Below are 27,049 nucleotides of genomic sequence, written 5' to 3'. Positions count from 1 at the left end.
TATGCACATTTATCTATTAAGATTCTTTTATTCTGAATTAGAGACCGGGGTATTTATCTCAATAAGTGTGATGCTTGGTAAAGGCCTTTTCTAAATCTTCCCATTGACAACCGTCATGGGTCAATCTCCTACAATTCTAGCCCGCTGTCAGTCGCTACCTCTCATCTTTGCTATCTCATCATTTCATCATGGCAATAACTTCTGCAATACTAATCAATCACCTTTTTTTGTTATCTCTTACCATATATAGGCATTATATACTCATGCATCATTAGAACAAAAAATAACCTTTTAGTGTCATTAGACTATCCAAAAAATAATAGTAATAATACCTAGTAAATATTCAATTATTGTCATTTTATAACTCATTGTTAATAATTAACTTCACTGAGCACCTGAATTGTACCTGAACAGTGCACAATACCATCCTTACCATTTTGACTTCTTATAACCATGTTGGCTCTTAATGATAGTTCTCTGCGTCTCACCAATCTCACCGTGATGGTCGTTTGCTTGCATTTTCGTCGAGATCTATTCTCATTGTATTCCAACGTGTCTCAACGTGTCAGTCCAAAAACAAACAATGACAAAAAACACAGGTTAATAACTAGATCAATACATAGCAAATGTCCAGTGCATTGCAAATTTAAAACAACTTTTATTTTAAACAAATGAAACCAATTGTCAATCATTTTGTTTACCGTACAAAACAAACTAATGAAATCGTGTATCATATATATTTATATATATATACACTATTGTCTTGATTATGAAATTAACATTCAAAAGACCAAGCAACTTACATTACTATGTACCTCTTTCATCATCATCATCAATTTTAAGAGCTATGCTCTTGTTGATGGAGTAATTACCATTCTTTGCTGGGCCAGCCTTTTGACTCCCTCGTACAACATGACAGAAACTCTATCTTTCATTTGGCTGAGATATGTGTTCCTCTGCGTCTTTCTCGCTCAATCTTGCCCTTCAGGATGTTTAAAAAGAATCTGTCGTGCGGGTCGTGCCGTATTAGATGACTAATCATCTTGCACCTTCTGTTAGCTGTTGTGCCTAACAGGCATCTCTTCTCTCCTGCCATGCTCAGTTCCTCAACGTTCGTCTTCCTTTCTGTCCAGCTAATCCTTAGCATCCTCCGCCAACACCGGATTTCAAAGGCCTCCAATCGCTCTCTGTCCCGTTGTGTCACTGTCCACGTCTCACAAACATTTAAAGCAATGCTCCAGATTATACGCCTTAACTAAGCGTTTTTTTTTTTTTTCACATTCTTCGAGATGTGTGCTTCATCTCTATATAGGTGAAAATAATCATCCAATTTCTATGTGGGCATTTGAATTCACAATCCCGCTTTCTGAGTTGAAATCATCCATAGATTTAATGCTCAGTAAAAGGGGTTTAGCACACAAACCACTGCTTGCTTTGACATTCCTTTTATTACATTGATATACAGGATTAATTATAAGATTACATAAAGATCAAATCGAACATAAGTAACATAACCTCGCGCACAGGCCTGCCGCCAAATCTGACAGCCCTCTCTCTCCAACTAAAATGACCATAGATACAACAATCAAAAGTATAGAGCCAGGTACATACTACATGTAATTATCAGTAGTATTAGGCCACATATAGGATATTAACTATTGTGATGCTTACACATGTGATGTTGAATAAAAATGTTCTATTCTATTCTATTATGGGTACAGCCAGCAGAATGTTTAAAATATTGTAACGCTTTTCTAGACCATAAGGATGACTAACGTTAGACCGGGCCGTGTCCGAGCCGGAGCTTCCGGCACTTCCTTTTCTATGGAAAGCATCACGTGATCACTTGTCATTTCATAGAAAAGTAAGCGCCGGAAGCTCCGGCCCGGTCACGGCCCGGTCTAACGTGAGTCATCCTTAATGTGGTTGCCAAATATGAATAGTATAATCTTGAGGTACTTTCTCTAGTAATTTCGACTATCCGAAACATAGATCTAAAACGCACCATTACAAATTTGTACCTATTATTGCAAAAAAACCTGTTAAGGTGCAGTTGGTTCAGGAAAAAGGATCTAAGCGTAGCGCTTGATGATAATGAGCAATATTATGCTTGAGGGAACTCAGCGATTACTTTTTAGGGTTCCGTACCTCAAAAGGAAAAAACGGAACCCTTATAGGATCACTCGTGCTGTGTCTGTCTGTCTGTCTGTCCGTCTGTCACAGCCTATTTTCTCCGAAACTACTGGACCAATTAAGTTGAAGTTTGGTACACATATGTAAGTTTGTGACCCAAAACGGACATGTGACGTAAATAAATGAATTTTAAACATCGGGTCCACTTTTAGGGGGTAAATGAGAAAATAAAAAAATGAAGTTTATCTAACTATATCGTGTTACATATCAAATGAAAAATCTCATTGTGAGAATCTCAAATATATTTTTTTTATAATTTTAGGACAAACAGTTTAGAAGTTATTCATGAAAATAGGCAAAAAATTACCATTCCCCCACCCTCCCCCCCCCTTAACTCCGAAACTACTGGGTCTACAATTTTGAAAAAAATACACAAAATAGTTCTTTACCTATAGATCACAGGAAAACCTATTAGGAATGTGCAGTCAAGCGTGAGTCGGACTTAATTACATAGTTTTTGATCCGACCCTAAGACATTTCACTCACGTTTCACATAAAAAATACATTGTCTAAATTGTGTAATGTACGGAACCCTTAGAACGCGAGTCCGACTCGCACTTGGCCGGTTTTTTTTATTATTATTTTTTCACACAAAGCATTAAAATTAATAAAACATGATATCCGCGCTCCCCGGCACGCACTTCCATCATGCGCACGCTTACGCGCAAGTAGCAAAGTGACGTATAAATGTGGTATTTTCTAGTAAAAGGGACCGCTTATTATCGATGGCGCTTACGCCATTATTAACGATGCTCCGATATAAATACAATGCCGCGCGACGCTGTGCGGCGTAAGCGCCATCGACAATAACGTCCCTTTTCATAGAAAATGCCCCAAGTGCTGTTAGGGGCTCGGTGAGAGTGAGAGAAGAACACTGCACCTTAACATGAAAATTGCTTCTGAAAATGCGTAATGTTATTTATTTCAGCGCTGACTTCATGCGTATAAACGAGTAACGAAAAGCTTTGTTTAAAATTAATAACAAAACTTTCGTGAGACACAGACATATAAAATATATTGAGGCGGGTCACTCACGTATTTTAAGCAGAAGATTGCTCGGCAGCGGCACGCTTGGGATCCTCGTTTTATAGTGAAACATGTCGAGCAAACTTCGACTAAAACACGTGAGTGACCCGTTTCAATATATTATATATAGTATAAACGAGCTGAACTGGTGCTACGAACATAGACGGTGTGGATGAGCCTTAAAAATGCTTAGCTAAAAACAGTCAAACAGAAAAGCGTAAGTAAAAACATATAAATTTTATCTCCGTGTTAAATTTCATTGCGTTCGATAATTCTTGCGTGACGAGCAATAAACATCCAAAAATCAATACTATATGGGGCATTTTCTATGAAAAGGGACCTTATTGTCGATGGCGCTTACGCCGCACAGCGTCGCGCGGCATTGTATTTATATCGGAGCATCGTTAATAATGGCGTAAGCGCCATCGCTAATAAGCGGTCCCTTTTACTAGAAAATATCACATATACAAATATCGGTTTCATTTTAACAGGATCAACTTACTGTTTGCCAAAATAACAAATGTCATGATAATCCGCAACATGGTTAAATCTAAAAGTTAGGCTAAGTTGTGTTTAAGTCCCCGGCAAGCTCGGCCGAATTGCACTTTCCCATACAAACGTAGTTCCGCTCTCATTTGAAAACGACGTGTTGGATTGTAATGAAACTTTGCACATACAATTACTTGAGGTATATCTAGGTCTGAAATTAGTTTATATAGCTCCAGTTTATAAAACAAACGAAATAGAACCAAAACAAGTTTTTCATAACTTAAGAGCCCGGTAACGATTTTGGAGTAAAAATGTAAAATTAATAGATTTAGTCGTTAAAATTATACACGTTTTGTTACGTAATATCTAAATAACAACTATTGGTTTCCATTAGCATATCATCTTGCCTTTTAATAATGAGGTCGCGAGCGTGCGTCACCGGTTAATGTATGAAGAGAAGGGGCAGTTTTTAAAAATTCATAAAAAAATGATGGTGGTAAATTATACAAATTGATGTATAACAATATATAGTTTCAGCAAATGTTGAAGATTGTTTAAGTATCAAAATAACGTTGAAATTAAGTAGATTTTCAGAGAAATTGTCACTTGTTTTGAAGTGATTTCTGGAGAAAATTGATTTCGTCTAACTTTCATTTACACTACTTAAAAGTCATAATAATAAAAATGTAGTCTGTAAAAGGTGGAGTACAGGATATAACACAAAATTACCATGTTGAGCCGTCCTAACTTTAACAAATAAGAGCGACAAATTCAGTATTGTACGCGCGTTTACCTAAACGTCCATCAGAAAAAAAACATTACTAATTTAGTGGGTCTGTTTCCAAAAAAAATATCTGATAAAAGGTAAGATAAGAAGACGTGCTAATAGAAACCAGTACTTGTTATTTCAATTAGGTAACAAAAGGTGTACAATTTCACCGACTAAATCTATAAATTTTACATTTTTGCCACTAAAATCGACACCGGCCTCTTAAATACGCTGTATTTTTTTTAACTATGGTATCTGAAGCTGCATAAACTAATTACAGACATAGATATACCTTATCCTATTGTAAGTACAAAGTTTCAGAGCAATCTAGCTAGTCGTTTTAAAATGAGAGCGGAATTACGTTTGTATGAACAATTGCACATGCATGCTTTATTTTTAATTTAGTATTAATTTCGTTTATGATAAAATTTAGATTTTTGACGATGCAAAAGCGATCCAACAGATCCTACTTGAATAAATTGCTTTTTATCTTTATGGAGAATCGAGCTTGCTGGAGACCCTTAAGAGTATTAATTCAGACTCCTAATTAATAATCTGAAACACAAATTGAATTTTATTAAGAAATTTTATATGCACTGAAGATACCCGCACAATCACTTAAGTAGGTACAAATCAAAACTGGAAATGTGCTACCGGAGACGTCGCATGGCCTTTTTATGGAATAGCACTATTGGTAAATATCAAATTTTTTGCATAATCTGTTGTAATGTTTAGTAAACTCAACACATTGGAATGCTTAGAATGTAAGCACTACATGATCAATAGGGGATATTACTGCAATGTTCTGCCACCAGAGTGCATCAGTAGCCCGTTTAGTAAACCACAGAGTAACTTATACCAAAGATAGATATAACTCCGTAATAGATGGATACAGTCTAAGGAAAAAACGTGCCTCGAAAATCAAGAAAATTTGATTCTCGATCAGAGGGCGCCACTAGTTTTGGCCTACTCTCGTATAGAGGGCGTTGACGGTTTCGTTTGTTATTTATAATTTTAACGCATATCAATGAAAGAACATGGGTCAAAATCATATAAAAATAATTAATGCAAATAAAAAAATCATTTATCCATATTTAAATACATTTTAACGTATTTTTATAAATCTTCATTTTTAGTTTTAAAGTATGTCGATAGATGGCAGTGAATTTACAGCGGTTACAAAATTTACTATGACACTACCGCTCTATCTTATTATATCCTCTTTGCTTATACATACTGTACCTTTTGACAACCCTAAATAGCCGAAAGGGATAGTGCAATATATTAGAATTATTAGAAAGGGATAGCATGATTCGACCCTGAACCGCCGTCAAAGTTCGGTTTTGTAGGAAGTAAAGCCTGACCAGAAATATATGATCATTGTCAAGAGGGCGCTGTTATTCTCATGTATAGGGTTCAGTATAATATGAAAAAAATAGTTCCAGTGAAATTCCGCAACATGGCGCGTGATCATATATTCCGTCAGGCTTTACTAATATTACTTACTAGCTGTGCCCGCGGCTCTGCCCGCGTGGAATTCGGTCTGTGTCAGTAAGCGGCTAATTCACCCCTAATTTCTCTCCCTCTCCCCTGGAGGCGGAACTTGAAGTAAAGTTGACAGATGGATACGCTAGAGGACTGTAGTCGAGATATAATATTTTACAATTAGGTACCGCTAAATAAAACTACACTCCAAAATCTAGTTTTTTTCGCCCTTTTCCAAAATTAAATTGGTTTAGCGGTTTAAGCGTGAAGAGGAACAATAAAAATTTGATTAATATGAAAGTTTTTTTCCCTCGCAGGTAAAAACGTCGTATGAAACGCGTGTGCATTGGTCATTACACACATCGGCTTTCTTAGTGCGCGGCTGAAAAGCTGATCACCCCGTGTGTAACGTAGAAACTCGGCACGGTAGGAATCGTACAAAAGAGGATGTTTTACTAGCGAGCTGCCCCGGCTTCGCACGGGTATAGTTCAACTAAATTACACAAAACCTTTACAAATTATCAAAGATAGACATAACTCCGTAATAGATGGATACAGTCTAAGGAAAAAACGTGCCTCGAAAATCAAGAAAATTTGATTCTCGTTCAGAGGGCGCTACTAGTTTTGGCCTACAGTCGTATAGATGGCGTTGACGGTTTCGTTTGTTATTTAACAATTTTAACGCATATCAGTGAAAGAACATGGGTCAAAATCATAAAAATAATTAATGCAAATAAAAAAAATCATTTATCTATATTTAAATACATTCTATCGTATTTTTATAAATCTTCATTTTTAGTTTTAAAGTGTGTCGACAGATGGCAGTGAATTTACTGGGGTTACAAAATTTACTATGACAGTACCGCTCTAGTATAAGTTACTCTATGAAATTATACATATAAACCTTCCTCTTGAATCACTCTATCTATTAAAAAAAACCGCATCAAAATCCGTTGCGTAGTTTTAAACATCTAAGGATACATAGGGACAGACATACAGACAGCGGAAAACTACTTTCTTTTATACTATGTAGTGATAGTGTAACGTGCTAAATAATATACATATGTATATTAATGAATGCCTGAGATTCTGTGAGGCGATGGATGCTAGGTGCTCAACTGTTCCAACATAATTTGTCTGTCTGTCTATTCTAATGTTATGTGATATTATTGTTGTTATAATTGTTGCTGTTTTATGTATTATTATTGCTGTTAGTTTTAAGTTTCGTGACGCATTGGTTCAACTGTAACGTCATGTAAACATTCTTATCAATAAAATAAAATAAAATAAAATAAAATATTGAAACAAAATATGATGAGATATTTTTTATTTACATTAACAAATTAAATCAAATCAAATTTATTTCGATAATAAATCGTCAAATGTATTTCATAAGACATAAGACTATCAAAATTTTAATAACATCATTCTAAAATAAATATGTATTTTTAAAATGGAAATAAGTTACATTATTTCTCATAAAAAATATCCTTATATTTAATATCACGTTAAATAATATAAATGTTACCTTATAACATTATTTACTGTTAGACCGTATTACAAGATGAGTTTCATATACAGGGTGGCTAAATAATAAGTGCATTCCCGTTGCCAGGGAGGTTTTGGAATTATACTGAACAATGGGTGGCAGAATACCGGGCACAATACCTCGGTTCGCCGGGGTCTCTCCCAGAAGTCGTCGGCAACATCAAGGGTCTGCTAGGCTTCTTGGAGGAGTTGGGTTGGCAGGAGTAGTGCCGGCAACCCATCACACAAAATAGGCGCATCGTAAGACGTCGAGTTGCGGAAACCTAGCCCGCGAACACCTATAACCTATAACCTATACTGAACAACTTATACTATGGGACCTACCCAGAAATTGCGAAAACAAATTGGCTGTTTCATACATTATTAAGTTTGACATATCTATAATAATTCAATGTTTTTAGGAATAATAATAACTGCATCAATAAATTGCTCTGATATTTAGATTAAGGTGATATTTAAAACTTGATAATTTAAAAGTGCTTGTTGCTAGGCCTATTTGAATAAAGAATAATTTGACTTTGACATTTCGGCTGGTCCATTTTCCATAGGAGGGGAAATATATTTTTTTTCGCGATTTCGTGGTTGGTCCCATAGTAAAAGTTGCTCAGTATAATCCCAAAACCTCCCTGGCAACGAGAATGCACAAATTTTTTAACCACCCTGTATGTATAGTTTGTCAAAGGACTGTCTCATTTCAAACATAGACAGAGAGAATCATACTATCTTTGTCTTACACTAGTACTAGCATCCAAAAGAAAAGGATGAGTATAGTTTTTTTTTGTTCCTATTTACTGACAAGATTTGCTTGACCAACTATATATGAAGGGTACACGGAAAGAACATGTCTAGTCACTTTAGTAACATTTTGAGTAATCGCGGTTTTAAAATTTGGAACCATGTCAAAATGTATGGTAATTCCGTGATCAGGTCATTTTTAACTTAAAAAAAAGTTGTGTTACATATATTATACAGTGGTAGCAAAAGATATAACTAATAGTTCATTTAGAGGTCTACATTTTGAAATGAAAATCTCATTTTTCGAAAAAAGTGATTAAACATGTTCTTACCGTGTACCCTTCATATCCATATATTCTTGCTCTGAAGACTGTCACGCTATCTTACGCCGGCTAATCGTGTCGGGCTCCGGTGGGAGCCCGTGGATTCGCTGCACGTGTCGAGCTACGTTCCTGAAATGAAATATAAATAAATATACATTACTTACTAATTAAATATATTAATAACGGGTCACTCACGCATAGCGTTGAAAAAACCGGGAAAATTTAAAAACGACTCGTTTTTAGGGTTCCGTACCTCACAAGGAAAAAACGGAACCCTTATAGGATCACTCGTGCGTCTGTCTGTCTGTCCGTCTGTCTGTCTGTCCGTCTGTCACAGCCTATTTTCTCCGAAACTACTGGACCAATTTAGTTGAAATTTGGTATACATATGTAAGTTTGTGACCCAAAGACGGACATGTAACGCAAACAAATGAATTTTAAACATGGGGGCCACTTTTGGGGGGCAAATGAGAAAATTAAAAAATAAAGTTTTTCAAACTATATCTTGTTATATATCAAATGAAAGAGCTCATTGTGAGAATCTCAAATAATTTTTTTTTACAATTTTAGGATAAACAATTTAGAAGTTATTCAAGAAAATAGGCAAAAAATAACCATTCCCCCCCTTTATCTCCGAAACTACTGGGTATAAAATTTTGAAAAAAATAAACAAAATAGATCTTTACCTATAGATTACAGGAAAACCTAGTAGAAATTGCAGTCTTAGTTTTTGATCCGACCCCTATTGTTTTTTTAAAAAAGACAACTCACACTCACGTTTCACATAAAAAATACATTGTTTAGATTGTGTTATATACGGAACCCTTGGAACCCGAGTCCGACTCGCACTTGGCCAGTTTTTTCAAGTTTCTTTCGAAAAAAAACAATGTATCTTTCAATATACTTAATTAGGAATTTAAACAGGTAGGTTAAGGTTGCATGTGTAATGTGTTTGTTTATGGCATTGACACTGTCATCACTCATCAGTGGCATTGTGTGTGACGTTTTTAATTTTTCTAAATAGAACAGGAAAAAAACCGAAAAAAAAAACGAAATTTTGTACAATTCCTGAAAAAAAAACTTTTTTTTTTTTTAGTACGTTTGATTTGATTTTTTCCGGAATTTTCATCCCTACTCACGCATTTTAAGTCGTAAAGACTGTTAGTTATACATAGAGGAGCGGGGCATCCTGATACAGGTTCATTCGCCTAAAAGTCAAAGTCAATATAATCTTTATTCAAATAGGCCTAGCAACAAGCACTTTTAAATTGTCAAGTTTTAAATATTACCTTAATCTAAATATCAGAGCAATTTATTGATGCAGTTATTATTATTCTTAAAAACTGGTTCCGATAAAACCACATCCGTTACATCCCTGATTTTAACGTGAATTATTAGAAGGGAGTTAATTTTTGCGTCTTATAGTTGCGTTTGTTTTTGAATTATTATAAAATATGGGTATTTTCTTTGTTGATTACTTACTGGAGGGGGGGGGGGGGGGGGGGCGTTCATTTATACATAGTTTTGGCACATAATTAATAATAGTACTACCGTACAGAAAGGAAACTTCCTACAAAACCGAAGTTAGACAGCGGCTCAGGGTCGAATCATGCTGTCCCTTTCTAATATATGGCACTATCCCTTTCGGCTATTAAGGGTTGTCAAAATTCAAGTCATTATCTTATCTGTGGTCGTGAACGCAAAGGGACGTCAAGTTGTGCCAACCCTAATAATTGCTCGGAGCAATGCCACAGGTAAAAACGGGACCCTATTACTAAGACTCCGCTGTCCGTCTTTCCGTCTGTCTGTCACCAGGCTGTATCTCACGAACCGTGATAGCTAGACAGTTGAAATTTTCACAGATGATGTATTTCTGTTGCCGCTATAACAACAAATACTAAAAACAGAATAATATACATATTTAAATGGGGCTCCCATACAACAAACGTGATTTTTTTGCTGTTTTTTTTTCGTAATGGTACGGAACCCTTCTTGCGCGAGTCCGACTCGCACTTGGCCGGTTTTTTTATGTATAGCGTGTCCGCCCTGTGGCAATGCTGAGCCGAACGGAGCCGTCTTGGCCCGAAGCGAGGAGATTCGCACCCCTGGTTATAGTTCATTTTTGGGCACCCCGCCATTGCTGTAAACCATAGAGTAACTTATGCTAGAGCGGTACTGTCATAGTAAATTTTGTAACCACAGAAAATTCACTGCCATCTATCGACACACTTTAAAACTAAAAATGAAGATTTATAAAAATATGATAAAATGTATTTAAATATGGATAAATGATTTTTTTTATTTGCATTAATTATTTTTATGATTTTGACCCATGTTCTTTCACTGATATGCGTTAAAATTGTTAAATAATAAACGATACCGTCAACGCCATCTATACGACAGTAGGCCAAAGCTACTAGCGCCCTCTTAACGAGAATCAAATTTTCTTGATTTTCGAGGCACGTTTTTTTCTTAGACTGTATCCATCTATTACGGAGTTATATCTATCTTTGCTGTAAACATATTGTATAGATGTAATTGCACACGTTACCTCCGTCTGGCGAAGCTGTTCTCGCAGAGTGTGCACTGGAAGGTGTATCGCGGCGCTCGATGGCGCGCCGCGTGAATCCTCATCAGAGTAACGGACTTGAAGCGCGCCGGGCATACCGTACACTGAAATAATAATAGGGAATATTATAGAATAGAATAATATTTATTCAGGCAACACATCATTATTACATTACAAAGATACATTAACAACAACAAGAAAGAAAAAAACAAAGGTGAAAAATACAAAACTAACAGATAAGGATGTGAGACTGAAATGGTCTCCACTCAGCAATGCAGTTGGCACGACTAAGCGTTGTCAACGGCGCTGGTTTTCTGTGGAGCCAGGAGGAGAGGAGGTGTGCGGAACGGCATACTGCGCGACTTGTGTGTCAGGTAATAATAGATAAATAAACATTTGTCAATAGTAAATATGAAATATAAATACTTGTATATTACAGCAAAGGTACACGTATTATACATATAAATTCATTATATTACGCGAAACTCCGCGTAGGGGGCGACACTACCACAATCTGAGGGTCTAAGGGCATTTTCCCAACAAGCTCAAGTTTGCAATTATAAAGCCTTTATTCAAGAAAGGGATCATGACAGATAAAAGCAACTATAGGCCTGTGGCGCTTTTGCCAGTTATATCGAAAGTCTTTGGTCATGTACGCGAGGATTTTTAAATTCTTAAATAAAAATCGCATCCTCTGCTCAGAACAAAGTGGATTCCGTAAAGGGAAATCAACTATACATGCTTCATTTAATTTAGTTTGCACTGTACTGGATGCACTAGATGCAAACGACATAGTTATAGGCTTATTCCTAGATTTAAGTAAAGCTTTCGATTTCGTAGATCATTCAATTCTACTTAAAAAAATTGAAAAATATGGCATAAGGGGGCCCGCATTCAAATGGCTGCATAGCTATTTATCAGATCGTCACCAAATAACTAGGATTCAATATACATCTTTGACCGATAATTCTAAGCTAAATGTCGACTCTGTTTCACGTATAAATCACAGTGGAGTACCGCAGGGCAGCATATTAGGGCCACTCCTATTCTTGCTCTATATAAATGATCTTCCTACTTGTATTAAACATCACTGCCTTTTGTTTGCAGATGATACAACGATAATTATTAGAGGTAAAAACGACAAAGAGCTAAAAGAGAACATAAATGCTACTTTGACTGATGTAGGGCATTGGCTGCATCGGAATGGTCTCTGCATGAATGCTTCAAAAACTAAATTAGTTCGATTTGCTACAAGGAATAGTAAAATAATACCATTAACTATAAAAATTGATAATGAGCAAATTGAAGAAGTATCACATACAAAGTTCCTAGGCATTGATATAGACGAATATTTAAATTGGAAACAACAAATAGACGTAGTTTCCACTAAAATCAATAAATTTATTTATGCCATAAAAAAACTGAAGCGTATCACTTCTGACAAAACCGCGCTACTTGTTTATCATAGCTATGTTGCTTCTGCACTGCGCTATGGAATAGTATTATGGGGAAATGGCACAAATGTAAAACAAGCTTTCATAGCACAAAAAAAATGCGTGAGGGCTATAGCGGGAGTCAGGTGGTCAGAGTCATGCAGGCCGTTGTTTAAAAAGTATGGAATCTTGACAGTTCCGAGCTTATACATCTTAGAAATGTGTAAATTCGTTAAATGCAATTTGGAATTATTTGATCAGAAATGTAACATTGGAAAGCGCACAGTCACACATAAAGCTTTGATTGTCCCAAAAAGTAGATTAGAAGTGTATAAGAAAAATTGCTACCACATGGCTGTCCGCATTTACAATGCACTTCCTATGTCATGGACAGAGTTACCAAGCAACACATTTTTCTCTAAGTTAAAAACCTTTCTATTAACTGAATGTTTTTACAATCTCGATGATTTTTTTCTCAGAACAGAACAAAATCGATCGCTTGACATGTAAATTATAATGTATATTGACTTGAATTGTAATGTAAACTATACTAATATTGAATTGACTCTGTCTTTGGAATGTAATTTATCTAGCTATTATATATATATATTACTATTGTATTTTAGGAATAAGTCTATTGTATACCCTAAACCGGTTGATTGTGACACTTACTATTATAAGATACTATTGTAACATCTGTATACTGACATGCACAATCTGACAATAAATGATTACTTACTTACTTACTTACTTACTATCGCGAAACAGGAAAATCGAAATTTCGTTATCTAACATCTCTGTCACTTGCATATACGAGCGATAATGAGGCAGATAAAGATTCGCGTTTCCCGGTAGATCCGATAGAAACCGCCTTGATGCATCAATTGTCATATTTTATTATCTCTGAAAACTCAAAAACCTGTTAAAGGTACAGTATGTATAAGTTACTCTATGGTTTACTAAAAAGGCTAGTGCTGCACTCTGGTGGCAGAACATTGCAGTAATATCCCCTATTACCAAAAAAGTAAATACGAACGATTTTCAGCTAATATTATAACCGGATTAACCGGAAATCAATTTTCAACTCCTTCTGATAATAATATTAGTTGTAAATTGAGCAATACACTTTACGTCAGTCGCGACACAAGTGACATCTAGTGTCGAGTAGCAGTACTGATAATTCCGCTACTTGACGCTAGATGTCGACTACGAGAATAATATAACGCTAAACTCTCGCGTTTTGTACACATAATTAACACACACACAGCTAGTGCAACCTAATTGAAACGTCGGAAAAAAGGTAAAATAATGAAATTTAATCGCGTTAGACCCGGTAATGAGATTAATTATACAAAAATCTTCGTCTTGGTAACAAAACTGATGTATGGAGTGAGCTCTGTGTACTTAATTCTTTTTGCTGCAATGGAAGCTGCACTGCTCGCATGCGTATGGTTTTCTCACCTTCGTGAAATGTTACCTGAACAGTTTTCTCAGGCAAATGAATGGCGACGTGTTGTAGATAGGAACTTTTTCTGTGGAAGCCCGCGCCGCACTGCTCGCACACGTATGGTTTCTCGCCAGTGTGTAGCCTCTCATGAATCTGGAACAATAACGATGAACTTGGAAGTTAAATAAACATTGTTGTACAAGTTTGAGAACAAATCAAATTATTTTATTAAATATTTTGATTTGTGTTTTTTTTTTTAAGTAGTCACACTACTATATATAAATTAAAAACTGTAATAGATGTCATATATTAAAGAAAAAGTGACGAAGCCCTCCAGTGGTGAAGGCCGGATTCGAACCGGCGTCTTTAGCCACTGGAGGGCTTCGTCACTTTTTCTTTAATATATGACATCTATTACAGTTTTTAAACATTGTGTTAAACGTCTGCAAACGTTACATGCTTAGAAATAGAGGAAAAGAGAAGGATTCTATAACAGAATCTTGAGCGTAGTGAGGGATTCAATTGTAACGCCAAAGGTGTAAATAATTTTGCTACCAAGTGACACATACTGCTTTTCACATCCCACAGTCGGCCGCATCGCCAATCTAAACTAGGTCGCGGGCGCCTGTCACGTGTTCATATTATGTAGGTGTTTTTTAGGGTTCCGTACCCAAAGCGTAAAAACGGGACCCTATTACTAAGACTCCTCTGTCCGTCTGTCTGTCATCAGGCTGTATCTCATCAATCGTGATAGCTAGACAGTTGAAATTTTCACAGATGATGTATTTCTGTTGCCGCTATAACAACAGATACTAAAAAGTACGTAACCCTCGGTGGGCGAGTCCGACTCGCACTTGGCCGGTTTTTTGATGTATAGCGTGTCCGCCCTGTGGTTCAGGCGCCACGGTACGTCTCGGTACTGTATGAATTAAAGGGGGACGGGTAGTCTATGTCGCGGCGAGATACGCGCCAATCATTTGCTATAATTGAGGGTCATACCTTGACTTGCTCCGCGTTGGACGCTCGGTAGTCGCAATACGAGCACTTATCTGTCTTCTCGTACCCATGCTTCGCTCGGCAGTGCATCAGTAGCAGCCGACGGGTTATGAACTTCTTGCCGCAATGCTGGAAATAGTTATTTGTGCAACAAGAGAGGAAAGTTGGCTTTTCTTGCGAGTTTAAAATAACTTTGCTCTCGTGTTGCACATATAATTTTTCACCTCAGTGGTGAGAACATATTAAAGGTTAAAACGTATTTCGAATTACACAGAATAATACAGAAACAAAAAAAAACGAATTTGTAATTTGTACGAAGTTCATGGCCTTCACTTAATTAAAAAGCTACTTTGTTTCACTCCCTGGAGTGAGGAAAGTCGCACTTTCCTCACTCCAGGGAGTGACGAAAGTAGGCTTGTTCGAGCTGCTGAGGTGAAAATAGATTTTTCAATAATAAAAATTGTATCGTCACAGAAACGAAAGAAACGAGACAAAACATGTGTAAGTCAAGGTACATCCACACCGCAGTTAACTTTTGTTGAACTACGGAGCTGTAGGGTCAAATAGGGACCAGTGACTCGGTAAAAAATAGCCGGGTACAGTGGCTCACTTTAGTCACTTTAATTACGTTTACGTAATTCCAACATTAGAGAGGCTATTTGCTTCCCTGCTAATACTTTTATTTTATTATTATTTTATTTTATTATTAAAGCCGTTTTTTTTTCCATCACAGGTTATTTGCTATACTATTTAATTGTTTCATCATCATTTTCTTGGATAGGAACCCCTGTCCGGGTATAGGCCTCCTCCAGTTTTAATTTTTTTTTAAGGTTGCCAGAGCTCGAGGGAGAGGAGTGTTAGGGTCGGCAACGCGCATGTAACTCCTCTGGAGTTGCAGGCGTACATAGGCTATGGAGACTGCTTAACATCAGGCGGGCCGTATGCTTGTATGCCACCGACGTAGTATAAAAAAAAAACAGTTTTCTCTGTCTTTAGCTTGGTTTATCCACTCTTTTCCAGCTGTAGCTATGATGTCATCGCTCCAGCGCTTAGTAGGTCGTGCTTGTCGCCTTTTTCCACTGGGACTTTTCAATCTAGTAATTTCTGCTAATACTTATTATATCTAATAGTTGGTCAAACCAAATTAGCAGTTAATAAGAACAAAAAAAACTATACTCGTCCTTTTCTTTTGAGTGCTAGTACTAGTGTAAGACAAGGATAGTATAAGTCTCTCTGTGTATGTTTGAAATGAGACAGTCCTTTGACAAACTATACATTAAAATTTTAAAATTAAACCATGTAAGTTTAAGCTGGCCGGGATGATGGCGGGACGACTTGGATGCATTTTATCCGGATTGGCGGGAAACTACAAGCGACAGGGTCGAGTGGAGGAAACGAGGGTAGGCCTTTGCCCAGCAGTGGGACACTAAATTAGATTAATATAGGGAAATCTATAGTTATTCTGGATTTTTGTTATTTAACAAAGGTTGCATCTAGAAGTTAATAATAGTTAATAAAAAAAAAAAAGTATTTTGTGCAACTAGTTCTCAAAAATTCAAGTGCCAAAGTCACAAAATGAAACAAAGTTGAGTTTTGCAGTCCCGAGAATTTTAAGACCTAATTATGTACCGTTAAACACAATAGTTTTTCTTACACAGAAGCAAACATCTAAAATTATAAATAACATTTAACTAAATAATTGTTTGTAGATCTTTGCCTAGACCAGAAGTCAGAATAAAAAAAAAAGCAGTTATGTAATATCCCAAAGAACACTGCTGTTAGGATCCATGCTTCTTATTAAGTTGATTTTGATCTCACTGGCAGTCATTTAATCGACAAAGAAGAGTGCGGGAGTAGAAAATATAATATTACATACCTCACAAACGACATCAAAACCAGTATGTATTTTATAATGATTCCTAATCGACAGTTTTGACGTCAAGATCTTATGGCAATATTCACATTCTATTTCTTCTTTCACCTTCTGTCCGTTCATCTCTTTCTTTTTAACCCTCCTCTTTTTTACTTCTTTTTTAACTTTTTCTAAAATAACTTTATTATCTGTGGTCTCTTGTACTTTGTTTTCAGTTTCTATATTTTTTATATCATCCATATTTTCTGTACACTTATTATCTAAAGTTTTTTCTTCTGTATATTGTAGTGTATTTAAGGTAATATTGTCGTCATAGTCTTTAAAATCATCATCTACATATTCTGAAATGTCTATAGATATTGTATCTGGTTTGTCAAATTCTTGTTTTATATCATAAGTGTTATCGTTAAGTCTATTTCTGAGTGTCATTTGGGTGAGTTCACATTTTTTACGGAATTTCATTGTTTCGTTTATGAATGAAATGCAGGCGTGGCAAACTTCTTGTGGTAAACAGTCATTAAGCTCAACCTAAAACAGTTTCAGAATTAATTTTACAAATGAATAAAAAAATCAGTTCAACAGTTTCTAATATAAAGGAAATGCTTAAGAGTACCCGGCAAGCTCAGGCGAAATGCACCTTCCCATACAAACATAGTTTTGCTCTCATTTTAAAACTATCTGTTGAATTGTAATGAAACTTTGCACATACAATGACATGAGGTATATCTAGGTCTGAAATTAGTTTATATAGCTCCAGTTTATAAAACAAACGAAATAGAGCAAAAACAAGTTTTGTATGCAAAACTTAAATTTGCTGTATTTTTTAACTATGGTATCTGAAGCTACATAAACTAATTACAGACATAGATATACCTTATCATATCATAAACGTCAACGTCAATAAAATAATTTTCATTATTTTAATTGATTATATACGTATTTTTTGATAAATATTTTTAAATTTACAGAAATACCATTTGACAATGCCTAAATCGTGTAGTAAATGTAGCACAGTGACCCACAAAAAATTTTTGGATTGTTGTTCCTGCCACTCCAGGTACTGCCTAAATTGTTTTGAAGAAATGGGCGTAAGTTTTAAACGGTTTACTCTTATGACCATACAAAATAAAAGTAACTGGAAATGCCGTCAATGTAACCAAACTTCTGTAAAGACGAATATCGTAAATAAAACAAAGAAGTCGATTACTCCTTTACCCAAACCCAGTACTTCCAACGCTCCTTCTGTTCCTATCGACGTAGCAGATAGTTCTGGAAACATAACAACACGACGAGAGCGGTCCCCAAATGTACTAAATACTAGTGTGCAGTATTGCAATGAGACTTTCCGCGACGATATTCTCTACTTTGAAAGTATTCGATCAATTGTACGCCAGGAGATTGAAGAATCATTCAGTGAACGCCTAGTCGATAAAATTTGCAAGAGGGTGTCAGAAGAATTAATCCCGACACTTATTAATAAGATTACTGCCTTACTGCATAATAATTTTACAGGAATAAGTGAGCACAATGGTCCCATTGCAGCTACCGGTCCCGTCGCTAAACCTGTCCCTGCCTTCACCTTCACCCCCGCTGCTCCCGTAGCAGCTTCTGCTACCACCACCGCCACTACCAATACTTATCCATCGTACGCCGCTGCTGCCGCCGCTATGACCACCACCACCACGCCAGCTTCTCCTGTCCTACTACCAGTCCAGCCCATTATTATTTGCTCCAGTCCTAAGGCAAGAACAACCAACAATTCCAAACCTAACAAAAATAAAGACAAACAAGTGTCTACCACTCCTGCCGCACCGCTTCAGGTACCGCCATCAACATCTAGCAAAACAAATCCAACCCAAAATGGCCTGTCAGAAATTAACGACCATAGAAAGTCACTAAAGGGAATCACACGGGGCTGTGCTACCACTTGCATTTCTCAACTCCAAGCGTCTAAATGGATGAGACAAATTCACCTATATTATGTAAAGTTGGGAACCCCTGAAGATGTAGTTAAAGATCACTTAAAAGTTATCACAGGTTATGATTGTGACACATTCAAAGTTGAGTGTCTTAAATCCCGCGGTCAATATGCTTCATTTAAGCTCACTGTGCCATCGAGTATGGTTGATAGAATTATGATCCCTGATAACTGGCCAAAAGACGTATGTGTAAAACCTTGGAATCAGCCCTTTCGACAAAATTACGCAGACCAAAACAATACATAGCAATAACCGCTTTACAAGAATACAATTAATATACCAAAATGTTAGGGGACTACGTAGCCGAACCTCGCTCTTTTATAGAAATGCCCTCGCAAGTGCCTGTGACATTTTTGCGCTCACGGAAACATTTCTAACGAGCTCGATACAAGATGCTGAGCTCTTCCCACCAGGCTACACCGTGTTCCGTAAGGATAGGGCAGGTGACGCGGGGTGGGGAGGAGTACTTCTAGCAGCGAAAGATAAATACAAACCTCAGTTAGTAACGCAAATTGATGGCTGGTCATCAGACATGGAACTATTATTTGTTACACTTCATATTAAAAATAATAAAATACTTATATGTGTGGCATACATACCGCCAAATTATAATGGTAATCAATTTCTTGCAGTACTGACTTGTATCGAAAATGCAATTTGCACTTTTTCTGCTATAAAATCCATAATTATTGGTGACTTCAACCTCTCCTCCTGCACAAAAACTGTAGTTGACCAATTTAATTGTTTCACTGAATTTTGCAAACTTAGGCAATTAAACAAAATTTGTAACGAATATGGTGGCATTTTGGATTTAGTTTTAACTAGTCTCAGTGATGTGTGCGTGGGTAGTGATGTAGAGCCGTTGATACCTATAGATCCATATCATCCACCTTTAGGAGTGACTGTCACCCTGCCAAGAGGACAGGCAAGGCGGGCCCTACCTTTACCGCGTAGTGTTGAACATAGTGATGCTCCGACCGGATGGAATTTTTTTAAAGCTGATTTCCCTGTCTTGTATACAGAGCTAGAGTCTATTGACTGGTCTGATGTTCTTAATACAGACAACATTGATTCTGCAGTGGACGTTTTTTACAAAAAACTCTACGGCGTTTTCAATGTTACTGTGCCCAAACGTCTACCCAAAACTAAAGTATATACATATCCATTGTCGAGTCCTGGAATGCCAGCACTGGCCTGGCGGAGGCAGCGCAGGTAGAACGAGAGGCCGAACATCTTAGCGCCGCATTGACTCGCGTATGTGACGCAGCAATGCCCAGGGCCAAACCCTTCAGTCCAAAGCGTCGTGTGTACTGGTGGCGACCAGAACTCCGCCAACTGCGGAACACTTGCGTGGCCGCGCGTCGCCAGTACACCAGGTACAGAAGAAGGCGGATCCGAAACCCAGCCGAGGAAGATGCTCTGTACGACACCTACAGGGCCACTCGTACAAACCTAAAGACGGCAATCGCACAGGCCAAGGAGGCAGCTTGGCAGGAGTGGCTAGATATGCTCAATAGGGATCCGTGGGGCAGGCCGTATCGAGCTGTAAGGCAAAAGCTCCGATCTTGGGCACCCCCATTAACAAGCAGCCTCCAACCAGAGCTCTTAAACCGAGTCGTGGGCGCTCTCTTCCCTGAAAGAGGTGAATTCGTGCCACCAGTTATGGCGCCGACCATGAGACCACGCCAAATGGTGACGGAAGTACCGCCGGTGACAGAGGTCGAAATGAGTGTGGCAGTCGTCAAGCTCCGCTCTAAAAAGACAGCCCCCGGGCCCGACGGCATACCTGGGCGTGCCTTGGCAGTCGCACTCAGTGAGCTGGAGGAAAGCGTCCGAGAGTTATTCACCTCGTGCTTGACTCAGGGGCGGTTCCCTGATAGGTGGAAAACAGGCAAGCTGGTGCTCCTCCGGAAGGAGGGACGCCCACCTGATCAGCCTTCGGCCTACCGCCCCATAGTGCTGCTCGACGAGACGAGCAAGCTCTTTGAGCGGATAATCGCGTCTCGTCTAGTCAGAAGCATGCAGCCGGGCTTGAGCGAATGCCAATATGGCTTTCGCCCGCAGCGCTCGACACTGGACGCGATTGCCCGCGTAAGGGAATTAGCAGAGGAGGAAGTCTCTCAGGGTGGGGTTGTGATGTCCGTATCACTGGACATCTCCAACGCATTTAACACTCTGCCCTGGGAGACAATAAAGGCGGCACTCAAATACCACAACGTGCCCGAATATTTACAAAGAATTGTAGCGGACTACTTTGCCGGACGCGTTGTGGTATTTCCAACAAAAGACGGCTGGGGGAGGCGGGAAATGACATGCGGTGTTCCACAGGGCTCGGTGCTAGGGCCGCTCCTGTGGAACATCGGTTATGACTGGGTACTACGCGGGCCCACATTGCGGGGAATCAGCGTTACGTGCTATGCTGACGACACCCTCGTGTCGGCCCGTGGCAGGACCCACAGAGAGGCCGCCTACATAGCCACAGCAGGAGTGGCATATGTGGTACATAGGATCCGTGCGCTGGGCCTAGAAGTGGCTCTACACAAATCCGAGGTCATCGTGTTCCATGGGCCTCGAAATAAACCACCAGAAGGGGCACATATCACTGTGGCAGGAACTTCCATCGCCGTCGGGTCAACGATGAAGTACCTGGGACTCGTTCTCGACGGCAGATGGAAGTTCGAGGAGCACTTCAAGAGCCTTTCTCCAAAACTGCTAGCTGCAGCCGGAGCGCTTGGGCGGATTCTGCCAAATCTGGGCGGTCCAGGAGGAGCCTGCAGGCGGCTTTATATGAGCGTGGTGCGCTCAATGGCGCTATACGGGGCGCCAATATGGGCGGACACCCTGAGAACTCGAAGTGCGGCCCTATTGCGCCGGCCGCAGCGGGCCATAGCTCTCAGGGTGGCTAGAGCATACCGCGATAACTCGCATGTAGCAGCCTGCCTGCTGGCTGGGAGCCCGCCCTGGGACCTTGAAGCCGGCGTTCAGGCCACGGTCTATTGGCGGGTGCTGGCAGCTAGGAGGAATGAAAACTGGCCCGCCCCCCAAGAAGTTCAACACTGGCGGGAAGAAGCACGAGATGTGCTCTTCGAAAAATGGTCGGAACGTCTGGAGATCCCGGGAGCTAGCCGGGACCTGGTGGCCGCTGTTCGGCCCGTTCTAAAAGAATGGGTGGAACGAAAGCACGGCACACCCTCCTTCCATCTCACACAGCTCCTGACGGGGCACGGCTGCTTCGGCTGGTACCTGTGTGAGAGGGTTGGAAGAGAGCCGACGACAGCGTGCCACCATTGTGACGGAGGAGCCGTGGACACGGCCCAACACACGCGCGAGGAGTGCCCTGCGTGGGCGGAGCCTCGCGCTGTCCTGTCCATGGCTGTAGGAAGAGACCTCTCACTGCCGGCGCTGATACGCCATATGATCGGCAGTGAAGAGGCATGGGCGGCAGTGGCCACCTTTAGCGTCACCGTCCTGACGCAAAAGGAGGCCGCTGAACGAATGCGCGAGGACGACGCCAACTCGCTCCCTCAGCGCCGAAGGAGGCCAGGCAGGCGGCGAAGAGCCTTCGCAGCCCGAATGCTGCCACCCTAACAGAAACTGCGTGACAGAATCTGCGAGTGACAGAACCTGCGAGTGATGGGTCGGGAGCCCCATCACTCGCCTGAAGAGGTTTCCGAGCTGGAAGGCCCTCAAGTGTTCCGAGGTGCCTTCAGCGGAGTAGGCTGCTGAAGCAGCCCCAAATTGATGGGCCCGCAAGGGCAACGCCGGCGGGGTCTCGGAGGTCTGCAAAGTTGTTCCCGTAACCCCGCCCAAAAGCGAGCGTCGGAACACCCCAGGGGTTTTAGTCCGTGCGAGTCGGACATACCCACTCGGCCTCTCCCGGGCCGGGTGGGATCCCTAACGGATTTCCCCTGGGTTAAAAAAAAAAAAAAAAAAAAAAAAAAAAAAAAAAAAAAAAAAAAAAAAAAAAAAAAAGGTGACGCGGGGTGGGGAGGAGTACTTCTAGCAGCGAAAGATAAATACAAACCTCAGTTAGTAACGCAAATTGATGGCTGGTCATCAGACATGGAACTATTATTTGTTACACTTCATATTAAAAATAATAAAATACTTATATGTGTGGCATACATACCGCCAAATTATAATGGTAATCAATTTCTTGCAGTACTGACTTGTATCGAAAATGCAATTTGCACTTTTTCTGCTATAAAATCCATAATTATTGGTGACTTCAACCTCTCCTCCTGCACAAAAACTGTAGTTGACCAATTTAATTGTTTCACTGAATTTTGCAAACTTAGGCAATTAAACAAAATTTGTAACGAATATGGTGGCATTTTGGATTTAGTTTTAACTAGTCTCAGTGATGTGTGCGTGGGTAGTGATGTAGAGCCGTTGATACCTATAGATCCATATCATCCACCTTTAGGAGTGACTGTCACCCTGCCAAGAGGACAGGCAAGGCGGGCCCTACCTTTACCGCGTAGTGTTGAACATAGTGATGCTCCGACCGGATGGAATTTTTTTAAAGCTGATTTCCCTGTCTTGTATACAGAGCTAGAGTCTATTGACTGGTCTGATGTTCTTAATACAGACAACATTGATTCTGCAGTGGACGTTTTTTACAAAAAACTCTACGGCGTTTTCAATGTTACTGTGCCCAAACGTCTACCCAAAACTAAAGTATATACATATCCATCGTGGTACACTCCGGAAATGAAAAAATATATCGAACTAAAATACTATCACTTAAAGAAATTTAAATCATTAGGCCTACAATTTAACCTCGAAATGTTTAAATATTACAGGTCTCAAGTAAAGGAGCTAATTAACAAATATTATAAAAAATATCTTCACGATATTGAATGTAATATAAGTAAAAACCCTCAAGAATTTTGGAAATACGTCAAAAGTAAACAACAGAATAGAAATCAAATATCTGAATACATATATAAAGGTAAAACAGTCGTTGATCAAGAAGCAGTCGATGCTTTTGCGTCCTTCTTCAGCTCAGTATTCCAACCTGAAGCTCCACAACTAGATCCCAAAAAGGCGGAACGGGAGGCTGGTAATAACAATGAATCTATAATTGCTATCCCAACGATCAGTATTTCAGAAATTAGAGCCGCTATTCGGAAACTCAAACCTAAGTCGTCAGCTGGGCCTGATGGTATACCCCCGTTTTTAGTCAAGGACTGTGTATATGTGTTAGAACACTCGCTACTTCACATATACAACCTATCGCTTAAGCTGGGCGTATACCCATCCCAATGGAAGGTCTCAAGAGTGACCCCAATTCCTAAGATAAGCAAGTCTTCTGATATCACAAACTTCAGGCCCATTGCTGTATTGTCCGTGTTTGGTAAAGTGTTTGAGACCATTCTAAACCACTGTTTACTCAATCAGATAAATCGTAAATTAGTAGATTGTCAACATGGATTTCGCGCTTCCCGATCAACTACCACCAACCACATCTGCTTCTTCGATAGCGTTTTACGCGAAATGGATACTGCACGACAAGTTGATGTTGTTTATTTTGACTTTAAGAAAGCCTTCGACTTAGTTGACAATGATACTCTCCTATGCAAACTATCAGCTTTAGGTTTCACCCCTCAACTTCTTATTTTCTTCTCTGACTACCTCAGGAACCGCAAACAATATGTCCAATTAAACTGTTACCAATCTGAAAGGTATTACACACGTTCCGGGGTTAGTCAAGGTAGCACTCTGGGGCCTACTCTTTTCTTAATAATGGTTAATGATCTACCAAGTAATATATCAGGTGTGGAATCACTATTCTATGCGGATGATCTTAAAATAATTCAACCGGTCGTAAATGCATCCGACTGTACGGTACTACAGCAAACAATCAACGAGGTCGACAGCTGGAGTAAAACAAACCGCTTGTACCTAAATGAATCTAAGTGCAAAGTAATAAGTTTTAGCCGGTCTCTAGATCCTATCCTCCAGACATATACTCTTACAAACATTCCCCTTGACCCAGTAACAGAAATAAAAGATCTAGGGTTAACACTCGACACTAAGCTAAACATGCACTCTCACATTATAAATATCTGCAAAAGTGCCTACAAAATTTTAGGGTTCATTATAAGAACGACTTCAGAGTTTCGTGACCCAAAAATTGCAATAATTCTATATAATGCCTATGTCCGTAGCAAGCTTGAGTACAGTTCCATCGCATGGGACCCTCGGGAAGCAAAGTATAACATCATGGTCGAGCGCGTCCAACGTAAATTTACTAGACATCTTTACAAAAGGTATTATGGATACTACCCGTACTTATTTCCGTCATCCTTTGTACTGGGAATGGTAGGGTTGGAGTCTCTCGAGCTAAGGCGTAAGCAAACGCTTGCCTTACACTACTGTCTACTTCTAAGAAATCAAATTGACAACCCATCTGTTCTGGAGCGTATGCGTATTTTTACCCCAGACAACTACATAGCTGCAGTAGGGCGTAGCGCACGTAGAGCCAGAAACCTTTTCGCATATCCAAATGTCCGCACCTATCACGGTTCAAACGCACCCACGTACCGAGCAATAGAATTACTAAATAACTTCTTAGCTTCAATCCAAAACGCAGACATATTCGCAGACAAGTGGCCGTCCTTACAAAGTAGTGTCAGGATTTTTTTAAACTCTACCTATGTAACTTTGTAGTATGTATGTTTAATTTAAGTTCCTAGAGATACTCGTAGTTCGAAAAATGTATACATGTTTATGATACTGACTATGTATTAACAGTATAAGTGTCTTGGCGTAGGTCGCTGTAAACTTATACTTGTGTTTGTTTGAATAAAGAATAAAGAATAAAGTACAAAGTTTCAGAGCAATCTAGCTAGTCGTTTTAAAATGAGAGCGGAGCGGAGCTTCGTTTGTATGGATAACCGAGCTTGCCGAAGACCCTTACATGATCAGATTCTGATTACGAATATGTTAATAGATCAGTAATACATACTACATCAAAACAACCGTATCACTACATAGTATAAAACAAAGTCGCTTCCTGCTGTCTGGATGGATGTCTGTCCCTATGTATGATTAGATCTTTAAAACTACGCAACGGATTTTGATGCGGTTTTAAAAAAAAAAGAGTGATTCAAGAGGAAGGTGAAGGGGTATAAATCAGCATTGCACCCGTGCGAAACCGGGGCGCGTCGCTAGTATATAATATATGACTGTAAGACTGCAAAATATGTTAAAAAGTTAGAAATTATAACATTTTTCTATGTTCAACTTGAAATGTTTTCTGATACTTTATGATGTCAAAAAATACCTAATATGTAATTATAAATGATCATTTTTGAGTGTATTTAACTTACCTTGACTCCTGTAGCAATCAATATAACATTTGTATAATGATCACTGTGTTCTGTTTGTAAAAATATTGGGTTTAAAGATGCGGTGCTGAGGCAAGTTCTACAGCAGTTCCAGGAACTCATATTGAGCTTTAATCACTAAAATTTTTCCCAAAAACTGAAAAGGAGAGCGTTTTAAGTTATCACAAAGTTCTACCTTGCTTGTATAAGCAAAATAAAGGCAAAATAACATCCATGTGAAAGTAGCGAAGCTAGATTTTTTGTTTTCATTCCATTGTATATATATGATAAAAAAGCATTGACAGCTCAAATAATTCACCAATGAGAAGTCAGCTAGCAAATTTCTGGAACTCCTATTGGTCGAAATTCTTGAGGCGTTTTTAAAAACCTTAAACTTATCAATGTTGGATCGTATTGATGGAAAGTGTCAAGCTGACTTAAAAGCCCTACACCGCCATCTTGTGTCGGGTAGCATAACTAAAATATTATAGTTTGCAAGGACCTAAGACTCTTTGATAGAGAAAGATAGTCTTATTGCGATTCCTATAAGAGGAAAGAGAAAATAGTGCCATGCTTTGTCCTTATCACCGACCGGGTGGTATCATAGGTAGGCGGGCCGGAAACCCGCAGAGAAGTGGCGTGTAGCGTCGAAAAATTGAAGCAGGAACAAGACCCAAGGCATCCTCTCCACGGCCACATGCTACCACCGTCTCGTCTGAAGAGCCGTAGGGGCTTTATGCGGTGCACTGCAGCCATCCGGATTCCGCCGTCCCAGAATCGACTAGCCCACTGGGTAAATACCCGCGCCCCTCCTGACGACTACGTCCGCCCCGCTGAAACGCTTCCCGCT

General features: G+C 39.2%; 2 protein-coding genes across 2 annotated transcripts in view; both read right to left on the bottom strand.

Moving 5' to 3' along the window:
* The window catches only part of LOC134752514 (uncharacterized), a 40,700-nt gene extending 38,001 nt beyond the window's left edge, over positions 1–2,699 (bottom strand). The window contains exon 1 of the mRNA XM_063688207.1: positions 2,680–2,699. Coding sequence (XP_063544277.1) covers positions 2,680–2,699 — 20 coding nt within the window. The remainder of the gene's footprint in view (positions 1–2,679) is intronic.
* Positions 2,700–7,486: 4,787 nt separating this feature from the next.
* LOC134752008 (zinc finger protein 675-like) lies at positions 7,487–26,466 on the bottom strand. Its single transcript, XM_063687562.1, has 6 exons — positions 26,203–26,466; positions 16,890–17,414; positions 15,017–15,142; positions 14,048–14,170; positions 11,120–11,241; positions 7,487–8,697 (listed from the first exon to the last, which is right to left on the bottom strand). Exons 1-6 carry the CDS (start codon positions 26,320–26,322, stop codon positions 8,619–8,621), a joined length of 1,095 nt encoding a protein of 364 aa, XP_063543632.1. The 5' UTR covers positions 26,323–26,466; the 3' UTR covers positions 7,487–8,618.
* Positions 26,467–27,049: the final 583 nt, after the last annotated feature.

The sequence above is a fragment of the Cydia strobilella genome, chromosome 24 (genome assembly GCF_947568885.1).
Source record: "Cydia strobilella chromosome 24, ilCydStro3.1, whole genome shotgun sequence".
Lineage (NCBI taxonomy): Eukaryota > Metazoa > Arthropoda > Insecta > Lepidoptera > Tortricidae > Cydia > Cydia strobilella.
This window is presented reverse-complemented; position numbering and strand designations above follow the sequence as displayed.